Source organism: Danio rerio, chromosome 18 (genome assembly GCF_052040795.2).
Source record: "Danio rerio strain M-AB ecotype USA chromosome 18, GRCz13ab, whole genome shotgun sequence".
NCBI lineage: Eukaryota > Metazoa > Chordata > Actinopteri > Cypriniformes > Danionidae > Danio > Danio rerio.
Window position 1 is genome coordinate 772,205 of NC_141038.1, and position 12,796 is coordinate 785,000.

Below are 12,796 nucleotides of genomic sequence, written 5' to 3' on the forward strand. Positions count from 1 at the left end.
GTGTGCTCATCGAATCATCTTTTATACACATACAGCTGAAGTCTAATAAAAATTATTCATAAACATTATTTTATATTTTCCAGCACATTTCTAATCATAAATAACTAGTTTTTAATAACTGATTTATTTTCCCATTTTCATGATGACAGTAAATAATATTAGACTAGATATTCTTCAAGACACTTCTATACAGCTTAAAGTGACATGTAAAGGCTTCACTAGGGTAATTAGGGTAAAGTTAGGGTGATTAGGCAAGTCATTGTATAACAGTGGTTTGTTCTGGAGACAATCCAACACTAATATTGCTGAAGGGGAGAATAATATTGACCTTAACATGGGTTTAAAACTATTAAAAACTGCTTTTATTCTAGCCCAAATAAAACCAATAAGACTTTCTCCAGAAGAACAAATATTAGAGGAAATAGTGTGAAATTTCCTCGCTCAATTAGACATCATTATAGGAAATATTAGTCTTCAGCTGTGTACGAGTGATGGATCTTCATCTTGATCTGTGATTATTCTCCAGACCTCAGAAGAATTCGGGAGAAACGCCACCAACAGCACCTTTAACCTGCAGACAGCGTGTTGCTGCGGCGTCTGTGTTACATCTTGCTTCTGCAGGATTTGCTGAAGTGACGTGTCTGAAAGAAGCACAGCTGGACGACGGGCAGATTCCGGCTGGACTGAGAGTGTGGATAATCCACTAACAAAGCACTACAGATCCACCAAATCAGACACTCAGCTACCGTTAATCACAAGCAGAACGAGGAGCGACGCTCATCTGAATTACAGATAACCAACAGCAGACAGAACACACTGCAAAATATATCCATAAATAAGCACATGCAAACTCCACAGGAATGCCAACTGGCCCAGCCGACACTCAAAGCAGAGACCTTCTTGCTGTGAGGCCACTAACCACTGAGCCACACGCAATAATAATATGCCTTTTTAAAATCACAATTCAGCTCATTCATTGATTCATTTTATCCAGCATATGTTTTATCCAGCTGCAAGCCATCACTGGGAAACACCCATACACATATATCTCATTCACACACACACTACAGAGCCTACCCAATTCACCTGTACTGCATGTGTTTGGACTTGTGGGGGAAACCGGAGCACCCGGAGGAAACCCACGCCAACGTGAGTGTGCAAACTCCACAGTGAAACACCAACTGGCCCAGCCGAGGTTCGAACCGGAGATCTTCTTGCTGTGAGGAGTTCATGCTACCCACTGCGCCAATGTGACGGCCCAATTCAGCTTATTCAATATTAAACACAGATTAAACAAAAATTATCAATAATTGAACTTTTTATCTAATATATACTCATTAAATATATGTAAATACATAAATTAACTTTTTTTTTAAATTCTAAACTAAAAAATGACAAAAACTCAAACTTTAATAAATGAAAAAGATAATAATTAAGACAAAACAAAATAAAACAAAATTACTAAGACAAAAAACTAAAAGCAAAAGGTAAACAAACAAAAAAAAACACCCAAATTATTTATATAAACTGAAATATATTGTTAATTAAGCTAAAATAACACATGACGATGCTTTTTACACAAGAGTAACATATTTATGCTCATTTGTGGGTGTGCGGCATTCAAATATCTGAACTAGAAACCAAATTAAACTTTATATTAAAGGACAAAACGTAAAATATTTGTGAATCCACTGCCCTCTGCTGTACAACTGCAGCACTGCAGCTCACAAACAAACTCCATCACAAAGCAGAGGCATACAACTATACAAATACACTGATGCAAAGTCAAGGAAATTAAAGAAGTCCAATCTAGGAAAGAAAAGCACCGCAAACCTCACTAATCTGATTTTAGTTTAGGATTAGAGGCTAACACAGATGAAGCTATCACACAACTGTAAAATGAACACTTCACAAAAACACACAAAATCCAGTATTGTGGATCATTAATAGACTCATTCATTCATTCATTCATTTTCTTGTCGGCTTAGTCCCACTATTAATCTGGGGTTGCCACAGCGGAATGAACCGCCAACTTATCCAGCAAGTTTTTACGCAGTGGATGTCCTTCCAGCCGCAACCCAACTCTGGGAAACATCCACACACACACATTCACAAACACTCATACACTACAGACAACTTAGCCGACCCCCTTCACCTGTACCACATGTGTTTAGACTGTGGGGGAAACAGTGGCGTAGCGCAAAATGCGGAGGCCCCCCTGCAGGGACCGCTGACGGGGCCCCCTGATGAAGCGGGGGGAATACGTCATACGTCAATTTGCATATCACTTACGTCATCACGTTCTACCGTTTCTGTTTAACAGCCTATGGTTAATAAAGGGGCATTTATAATTGCACTACACTTTATTTAAGCATGTTTATTTAACTAAATGTATTGCTGTTTGAATACAGTATGTCATTATAGATGTGTAGTGAATGTGCAGTAATCTCTCATATGTAATAAACTCAGACAAGTTCAGAAACTAAAATCACTAAAATATCTGTGATTGTGAACAAGAAAAGAATAAATGGTCCAAATAAATTGTTAAAATAAAGGAGAAGTAGATCGGTTTGGCTGTACAAGGGAAATACCTTCACTCTGCCTGTGCTAAATCATTTGTCGTCGGTACGCAGAGGGGTGATCTGCTCTCGGGCTGCAGGTGGGAGAGGCTGCTGTACGAGGACTGACTGGGCCGCCTGTCAGTGCTGTGAGGCGGGGGAGGGGTCGGCGGCATCACACGCAGCTCGTTGAGAAGAGTAGGGACGGTACAGTATGGACAAATGACAGTCAAAAAAAATCTCCAATAACACACAAAAAAGTTGCTAGATTTGTCGCTAGGGGGGTCTGAAAAGTCGCTAAATCTAGTGACAAAGTCGCTAAGTTGGCAACATTGGCAGCAAGCAATCAGAATGAAGTAGTCCACCGCTTGAGAGGTGTTCAGAGAACACAGACCTGTGAACTTTGGTTCCGACCACAGTTGTTCCCAAGAGTTTATTGAAAATCGCGACGACGCGGGGCCCCCTAATCACGCGGGGGAAACCGGAGCACCCGAAGGAAACCCAAGCGAACGCAGGGAGAACATGCAAACTCCACATAGAAACACCAACTGAACCGAGGATCGAACCAGTGACCTTCTTGCTGTGAGGCGACAGCACTACCTACTGCGCCACTGCTTCGCCCATAATAGATTCAATGAGTCCAAATAAAAAAAGTCATGAAACATGATGAAGTCCTTTAATTTCTGCTGCCACAAGCAAAATAATCTGCCGATGGATTAAGCAAAATAGTGTTAATTAAAAGCTAAAACTAGGTTTATTTTACCCCATCCGCAGAATATTTTGCTTGTTTCAAAGAAAAACTCAATTAATTTTGGCTCATTATTCCGGGAAACAACACTATATGTTTTGCTAATCTAGAAAATGCGTCTTGTTTTCAGATTTTTTTGATATTTGAACCAGAAACAAGACAAAACTCTAAATAAGAAAATCATTTTTAGTGCACCCAACACTGGGCATCACATCATCTGCAGGTAAAAGAATATAAATAGTAAATTTAGTCAAGACTCCTACCACACACTTTCCATCCACACACACAGCGGCGTGTTCGGGCCCACAGGACGTCCCGTCGGCCACTCGATCCGCCTGACGAACGTAAAAGCGGAAACCAACGGCACGACAGTTCAGCTCACAGCTCACATCAGTGGACTCTAAACACACACACACACACACACACACACACACACACACACACACACACACACAAATATACACAGAACATTACTAGAAACCAAATGAAACTTTATATTAAAGTACAATCCTAAATCAGAAAGAGATGACACAGTATGGAGAACACAAATAAAAAAGAAAGTAGAGATTTCCAAATGTCCTCTGACTTGTGTTTGATTTAGACATTATGAACACACAATATCTGATGTTCTGTCTGGTCAACTTCACTTGACGTGTAAATCTCTATCCTCTCCTGTCATTCAGAGCTGCAGCACACTCCAGAATCAGTAACAGGATCAGTTCAGGGCAGTGATCAGGTGAATAGTGACCTCCGACCCCTCAGGGGGCGCTGCATCAAGAATCCTCATTCATCTATAAGCCAGATCAGCACATGGGCTCAGCACTACTGCGGCAAACCTTTGTCAATCACTTCAATACAGAGTTGCATCCACAAACGCCAGATAAACTGCACTGTGCCATAAAGAAGCCCTATGTTAACAGTGTCCAGAAGCGCCGTCTACTTCCCTGGGCTCAGAGGCTGCTGGGATGGAGCATCACACAGTGGAGACGTGTCCTGCGCTCAGATGAAGCAGTGTTTCAGGTGTTTTTGGGGAGAAATGGACGCCGTGTGCTCCAGACCAAAGAAAAAGAGGATCATCCAGACTGACACCAGCAACAAGTCTAAAAGCCCGGCTCTGTCATGGTCTGAAGTTGAGTCGGTGCTCTTGGCGAAGGTGACCTGCTCTTCTGTGATGCTCCATTAATGCTGAACAGCACAGAGGGATTCTGGAGCTCGATATGCTGCCTTCTTCTCTAGGGACGCCCATGCAGAGTTCAACAAGACAATGCAGAACCACATTCAGCTCACATTACTGTCCTGCTGCAGAGGAAGAGGAGACAGATACTGGACTGGCCTGCCTGCAGTCCCGACCTGTCTCCAACAGAGAATGTGTGGCAAATTTTGAAGTGCAAAATGCGACAATGAAACCCTGAACTGTTGCCCACACTTGTTTACAGGAAGAATGAGACAGAATGACACCTGAAACTCTTCATCACTTGGTGTCTTCAGTCCCTAAACGTCTTTTAAGTGTTGTGAAAAGGAATGACAACATTACAAAGTGGGAAATGCTTTACTGAAGCAACTTTTTTTTAAAAATGTGTTGCACAAACTAAAATTGAAATGTGTGTTTATTTGAGGAAAAAACTACAAAATCCTGAGGAACACATTAAGTAATGTTTGTTGTGTTGTCTGCAATGAAATACAAGTCAAAGTAAATTCAGAAATCACTGATTTCTATTGTTATATCCTATAACCTTTTTCTGATTTTGGGTTGTACAAAAAGTAAAACAGCTGTGAATATTTTCCCTCCACTGCCCTCTGCTGTACAACTGCAGCACTGCAGCTCACAAACACACACTCCATCACAAAGCAGAGGCATACAACTATACAAATACACTGATGCAAGTTTTCAGAAAAGTCCTGTTTACAAAATCAGCATCACGAAATCACAAATACGACATCTTTACAGGAGTCTTACACATTTTTCAAGTCAAATTTAAGCACAAATGTATTTTATGTCATTTAAATAGTTAAATATCATTACATATTAAGTAGGTCTGCTCGATTATGGAGAAATCATAATCACGATTATTTTGGTCATAATTGTAATCACGGTTATTCAAAACGATTATCAGTTGAAGTCAGACTTATTAGCGCTCCTGTGAAATTATTATTATATTTTTATAAATATTTCCCAAATTATGTTGAGCAGACTCAGGAATTGTTCACAGTATTTCCTATAATATTTGTTCTTCTGGAGAAAGTCTTATTAGTTTTATTTCGGCTAGAATAAAAGCAGTTTTAAATATTTTGAAACCTATTTTAAGGTCAATATTATTAGCCCCTTAAGCAATATATTTTAGGTTGTCTGCAGAAAAAAACGACTTGCCTAAATTACTCTAATTAAGCCTTTGAGTGTGACTTTAAGCTGAATACTAGTATCTTGAAGAATATCTAGTCATTTACTATGTGCTGTCATCACAGCAAAGATAAAAGAAATCAGCTATTAGAAATGAGTTATTAAACTATTATGTTCAGAAATGAGTTGAAAAATCTTTCTGCTAAACAGAAATAGGGGAAAGGGGTTGCTAATAATTAATATTAAAAATTAATAAAATAATAATAATAATAAAATATGAAACAAACTGTGCTTTAAGCAGCTTTACTGTCAGAAAAAAACCTACTGCTCCAGCAGTCCATCAGTCAAGAGCAGTGAGGGATTTTCTCCTGTTGTTGTTTGAGTAATAATATTAAAAGCAGTGGGCAGCAGGAATATTGCGCACTGTCACTTTAAGAGCAGTATGGTTCTGATTTATGGTTTCTCTTTCACATGTCTTTTGATTCTCAACATTAAATGAGGGTTAATATGAATAATCACTAAACATCGCTCTCTAACACAAATCTGCATGTATTTGACCATTACAGCGCTCGCATTAAGATGACTTCAGATGCGTGTGCTCTGCTCATCTCTGAGGCTGAGCGCACACACACAACAGCATGCGCTCTTTCGATCTTTTAAAAACGTGATTGATACGAATGTACATCAATGAACGATGCGCATCCTGTGCTGCAAACACTGCATTACAGCACATGCTTTTAGTAATGTTCACGTGGAACTGAGCTTTGCAGAGCAACTAATGTGCACACCTGGAAAGGGGGCGGCGTTTGATGCAATAATCGTTTCATCTCGATTCATGTTTTTTCATAATGGTTACAAGCTGAAATTAAAACTGAATTTTCGATCAATTGCACAGCCTAATAAGTACTATAAATTATGGAGGAAAACAATTACATTTTAAAGCAATCTATCTAAAATCAGGAGCACACTTGTTTGTAGAGCGAGTAGTTTGACTGTTTTCTGCTGTTTATTACTGCTGGTCATTTCTCCCGTAGGAAACTGAATGAGAAGTTCTAAAACATTTGCGAAAACGAGTTTTTTCATTGCGGAATGAGGTCAAACATGAGTATCTCTGGAGCTGATGGACATGGAGGATGTGCTGACCGTCATGCAGGGGCTCCCACTGGTAGCGGCGGCCCATGAAGAGCTGCGAGTTGAAGGAGGAGCACTGGAGCTCTCTGACGGGTCTGCTGGAGGACGGACACGGCTGAAAACACACACACACACACACACACACACACAGACATATAAAGCTTTATAAACATTATAAAGCTAGTTTGGCATGCTGTCCCGGGAGAGAGCCCTGAGCTTATTAGATCCTTGAGCCCAGGGCTCCCTCCCGTTTGCAGGGTGAAAGGGGAGTTTGAGCTCAGGTAGATCTGGAGAACTCCCCTGCTGTAGTAGCTCATGAACAGAAAGTGATCACTCTGAAGAGATAACTAATGACTAGCAGCACGTCTATGGTGCTGATGTGGATTAGTCAATGAACTTAAGCTGGATGTTTCTGGATGGTGGGAGGAACCCGGGGGAAACCCACGTGAGCATGGGGAGAATGTGTAAACTCTGCATAGAAACGTTGGCTGGCTTAGTAAGGACTAGAGCCAGTGACGTTCTTGCTGTGAGGCAACAGTGCTAACCACTGGGCCACCGTGCCGCCCATCTAGGCAAGGAGGAGGAGTAGGGGTGGAAGGGGGGATTCTTCAAAAGGAAGATGGCAGTGATATGGAGCTGAGGGTGTTTATAGTGGCTGAGGAATCGTCTGATTGGTCAATCATAGATTGGATAATGCAGGACCGGCTGTGATCAATCATAAGCACGTGATCCTCTCCACATTAGTTTATAAATAAACTGCACTTTATGCATAAATCTAATCCGCATCATTGTACAGAAACACAGCTAATGGTAAGGAGAGTTTTCCTGCAGATTTTACCGTGGTGTTGCAGATCTTGTGCTGCACCGGGGCTCCAGGGCAGGAGGTGTCTGGCAGGGGTTCATGCTCTTCTGTGTTTCTCTGTGTGTTTCTGCGGTGTGTCCTGAAACTCTGCTGTCTAAACACTGATGCTGATCGTGTGGTTTTGTGTCGGGACGTCCGGCTGGAGTCTCTCTGTAATGGACTGACGAATGAAATCCTGCCGTATCCGTACATCCCTGGACTGATGCGGCTCGTGTTCACTTTCCTTCAGCAGGTGGAGAAAATACACATATAATAAGAGGAATGCAGTCCAGCATACATTGAAGACATGCTTTTCTTACTAAGGGTTTCTGTGTCAAATGAAGTGAGTTTTTTATTAAAGCAAGCAAAATAAACTATTTAAAAAAAAATGTTATTTCAAAGCAAAAACAAGATTACTTTGCTTGTTTTAATGAAAAGTCTCACTTTATTTTGACTCATTATTTTTGTAAACAAGACTATATTTTTTGCTTGTCTAGAAAACGCTTCTTGATTTAAGATTTTTTAGATATTTGGACTAGAAATAAGACTAAAACTCAAGAAGAAAACAATTTTTGGCTGTGTTTTATTATCAATTAATTCAACAGTGATAAAATACATTTTTAAATTGATATACAGTGAAGATGAAGACAAAAGTATGACATTTTAAGAAATATTTCTCAATCTAAAAGTGAGGTTTAACAAAGCAAGGAAATTTCTCAGTATTTTCTATTAAACATAGACTATATACATTTACTGGCCACTTTATTAGGTACATCTTACTAGTGCCAGGTTGGACCCTGTTTTGCCTTCAGAACTGCCTTAATCCTTCATGTCAGAGTTTCAACAAGCTGCTGGAAATATTCCTCAGAGATTTTGCTCCATATTGTCATGATAGCATCACACAGTTGCTGCAGATTTGTCGGCTGTACATCCATGATGCCAATCTCCCGTTCCACCACATCCCAAAGCTGCTGTATTGGATTGAGCTCTGGTCACTGTGGAGGCCATTTGAGTACAGTGAACTCATCGTCATGTTCAAGAAACCAGTCTGAGATGATTGAGCTTCATGACATGCTGCGTTATCCTGCTGGAAGTAGCCATCAGAAGATGGAGACACTGTGCTCATAAAGGGATGGACATGGTCAGCAGCAATACTCAGGTAGGCTGTGGCGTTGATGCTCAATTGGTACTAATGGACCCAAAGAAAATCTCCCCCACACCATTACACCACCACCACCAGCCTGAACCGCTGATACAAGGCAGGATGATCCATGCTTTCATGCTGTTGAGCCGAGCATCCGAATGTGTGAGCAGAAATGGAGACTCATCAGAGCAGCAACGTTTCTCCAATCTTCTATTGTCCAGTTTTGGTGAGTCTGTGTGAATTGTAGCCTCAGTTTCCTGTTCTTAGCTGACAGGAGCGGCACCCGGTGTGCTCTTCTGCTGCTGTAGCCCATCCGCCTCAAGGTTGGCCGTGTTGTGTGTTCAGAGATGCTCTTCTGCAGAGCTCGGTTGTAGCGAGTGCTTATTTGAGTTACTGTTGCCTTTCTATCAGCTGGAACCAGTCTGGCCATTCTCCTCTGACCTCTGACCTTATCAACAAGGCATTTGCGCCCACAGAACTGCCGCTCTCTGGATATTTCCTCTTTGTTGGAGCATTCTCTGTAAACCCTAGAGATGGTTGTGCGTGAAAATCCCAGTAGATCAGCAGTTTCTGAAATACTCAGAGCAGCCCGTCTGGCAGCAACAACCATGCCACGATCAAAGTCTCTTAAATCCCCTTTCTTCCCCATTCTGATGCTCGCTCTGAACTGCAGCAGATCCTCTTGACCATGTCTACATGCCGAAATGCAGTGAGCTGCTGCCCTGTGATTGGCTGATTAGATTTTTGCATATACGAGCAGTTGGACAGGTGTACCTAATAAAGTGGCCGGTTAGTGTATATACTGTATATGTGTGTGTGTTGTAGATGCTCCACACCTTCGTCCAGATCTGCTGCCGCTGTCTCGTCTTGGATGCTCCTGTGCAGGTGTGTGTGTGTTTTCTGCCACCGCCGCTGCTGATGTGTTACGCTGCACACACACTCGGCTCTGTCCCTGAACACCTCCACCACAGGAGTGTGAACATTCACCCCATGAACCCCAGGAGCTCCACCAGCTGAGCGTCGCTCTGTCTGAACCACCAGACCCCACCTGAGTGTGTGTGTGTGTGTGTGTGTGTGTGTGAATATGAGGAAACAAATTACAGTCAATATTACAGCAGGTGCGTCCCAAATCACACACTTGTGCACTCTTATTAGTGCATTCATCATACTCTAATTCAATATGTTTAAATATCTGGATGATGCACTTGTACTAGTGTATAATGTTGAACACTTAAAGCAGAGGGGCTGATGATGAAGGGGAGGGGCTGATGATAAAGGGGGAGGAGCCACTGATAAAGAAGAGGGGCTACTGATGAAGGAGAGGACCTGATGGTGAGAGGGAGGAGCTACTGATGATGAAGAGGAGGGGCTGATGATGATGATGATGATAAGGGGGAGGGGCTGATGATGAAGGGGAGGAGCTGATTGTGAAAGGGAGGAGCTACTGATGATGAAGGGGAGGAGCTTCTGATAAAGAGGAGGGGTTTATGATGATGAAGTGGATGGGCTAATGATGAAGGGGAGGAACTACTGATGATGAAGTGAAGAAGGTACTGATGAAGGGGAGGGGTCAATGATGATGAAGTAGATGGGCTAATGATGAAGGGGAGGAGCTACTGATGATGAAGGGAATGGGCTAATGATGAAGAGGATGAGCTAATGATGATGAAGGGAATGGGCTAATAATGAAGGGGAGGAGCTACTGGTAATTAAGGGAATGGGCTAATGATGAAGGGGAGGAGCTAATGATGATAAAGGGAAGGAGCTACTGATAAAGGGGAGGGGCTAATGATGATGACGTAGATGGGCTAATGATGAAGGAGAGGAGCTACTGACGATGAAGAGGAGGAGCTAGTGATAAAGGGGAGGGACAAATGATTATGAAGTGGATGGGCTAATGGTGAAAAGGAGGAGCTACTGATGATGAAGTGAAGAAGCCACTGATGAAGGGGAGGGGTCAATGATGATGAAGTAGATGGGCTAATGGTGAAGGGGAGGAGCTACTGGTGATGAAGGTGAGAAACAACTGATGATGAAGGGGAGGAGCTACTGATGGTGAAGGGAAGGAGCTACTGGTGATAAAGAGAATTGGCTAATAATGAAGGGGAGGAGTTACTGATGATGAAGAGGAGGAGCTACTGATAAAGAGGAGGGACAAATGATGATGAAGTGGATGGGCTAATGGTGAAGGGGAGGAGCTACTGATGATGAAGGTGAGGAGCTAATGATGATGAAGGGGAGGAGCTAATGATGATGAAGAGAATGGGCTAATAATGAAGGGGAGGAGCTACTGATGATGAAGGGGAGGGGCTAATGATGATGAAGGGAATGGGCTAATGATGAAGGGGAGGAGCTACTGATGATGATGGGGAGGAGCTAATGATGATGAAGAGAAGGAGCTACTGATAAAGGGGAGGGGCTAATGATGATGATGTAGATGGGCTAATGATGAAGGGGAGAAGCTACTGACGATGAAGAGGAGGAGCTACTAATAAAGGGGAGGGACAAATGATGATGAAGTGGATGGGCTAATGATGAAGGGGAGGAGCTACTGATGATGAAGTGAAGAAGCCACTGATGAAGGGGAGGGGTCAATGATGATGAAGGGGAGAAACAACTGATGATGAAGGGGAGGAGCTACTGATGGTGAAGGGAAGTAGCTACTGGTGATAAAGAGAATTGGCTAATAATGAAGGGGAGGAGTTACTGATGATGAAGTAGATTAATAAGAAATATTTAGGATTGGTATTTACTTTAATTACCCCTGTCATTAATTAGTGAGGCACAAATGTAAATTTAAACACTTGTTGCTGCTAATAAACACTGACATTACCTGAAACATCAGATTTATTTGTTTTTCTGCCTCAGTTTAATCTTACCCTCCTCTGGTTGTGTGCTTGATGACACATAAAGATCTGCCACAAGACCACAGCGACACTGCAAACACACCACAGGAGACTGTGTTCATTTATTTGGTGATAATATAGTAAAATCCTCATACTGCCAATTGTATTGAGCTCCTCACCTGGTGATCAGAGCTGCTCTCATACTGAAGACTGAAGAGCTGCACCTATACACACACATACAGTATGTACATGTGTACACACATATACACACACACACACGATGCATGCGTATATACATACACGAATGTGCATACATAGGTGCACACACGTACACTCATATACATATGCACAGTACACATGCATGTATATAATCATGCACATATGCACATTCTCATACACACACGCATATATACACACACATATGTACACGTGCATTTATACATACATGTGCATACATGAATGCTTACATGCAGGCACATATAAAAACACAGTATACACACTCACACATGTACACACATATGTACACACACATGCGCGCGCGCACACACACACACTTTTGCATATGGTCAGATGTCACTCAAGTTCAAACTAATATTGTACTGGTTTTAGAGCTCAATTAACATTTGACCTGACCTCTGACCCCTGGAATTTATTATTTAGTACTTCTCAGAAAAGCATTGCTCTGATAAATGCAACATGTTTACTTAAAGACTATGAAAATATGATTCCAATCATTTGTAAACAAACAAAGTTGATGGCAAAATAGTGTGCGTTAATTATGCTGTAAAACCTGGTAAAAGGAAGTAGTGTGGTAAAGCACAGTAATGGCACGGTAAAGAGCGCCAGAGTGCAGTAATAGTGCGTTAATTTTCTGTAACGCGCAGTAAGTGCAGTAAAAGCTGCGGTAAAGCGCAGAAATAGAGTGGTAAAGTGCAGTAATATTATCATAAACCGCATAAATAGCGCTTTAATGTTGTGAAACAGGGTAAAGAGAAGTAATAGTGTGGTAAACCGTGGTAATAGCGCATTAATTATGCGGTAAAGCGCAGTAATGTGAGTGTTATAGCATGTTGAAGTACAGTGTTAGTATGGTAAAGTGCAGTAAAGTGAGGTAATAGTCCAGTACCCGTTGAGCTCCAACTGCTCTAATGGTGAAAGTGTGGACGGACCGTGACGCGTCGCAATTCAAC

General features: G+C 41.8%; 1 protein-coding gene across 2 annotated transcripts in view; it reads right to left on the minus strand.

The window, feature by feature from the left end:
- The window catches only part of thsd4 (thrombospondin type 1 domain containing 4), a 59,558-nt gene that overhangs the window by 46,581 nt on the left and 181 nt on the right, over positions 1 to 12,796 (minus strand). For both annotated transcript variants that reach the window (XR_015514585.1, XM_087292852.1), the window contains exons 1-7: positions 12,733 to 12,796; positions 11,786 to 11,830; positions 11,640 to 11,697; positions 9,597 to 9,808; positions 7,614 to 7,860; positions 6,788 to 6,890; positions 3,570 to 3,706 (exon numbers count right to left, since the gene is read on the minus strand). The exon at positions 12,733 to 12,796 is cut by the window's right edge. Coding sequence is in view for 1 of the 2 variants with exons in the window: in XM_087292852.1 (XP_087148978.1) it covers positions 3,570 to 3,706; positions 6,788 to 6,890; positions 7,614 to 7,860; positions 9,597 to 9,808; positions 11,640 to 11,697; positions 11,786 to 11,808 (780 nt within the window). In the remaining variant the exon portion in view is untranslated. The remainder of the gene's footprint in view (positions 1 to 3,569; positions 3,707 to 6,787; positions 6,891 to 7,613; positions 7,861 to 9,596; positions 9,809 to 11,639; positions 11,698 to 11,785; positions 11,831 to 12,732) is intronic.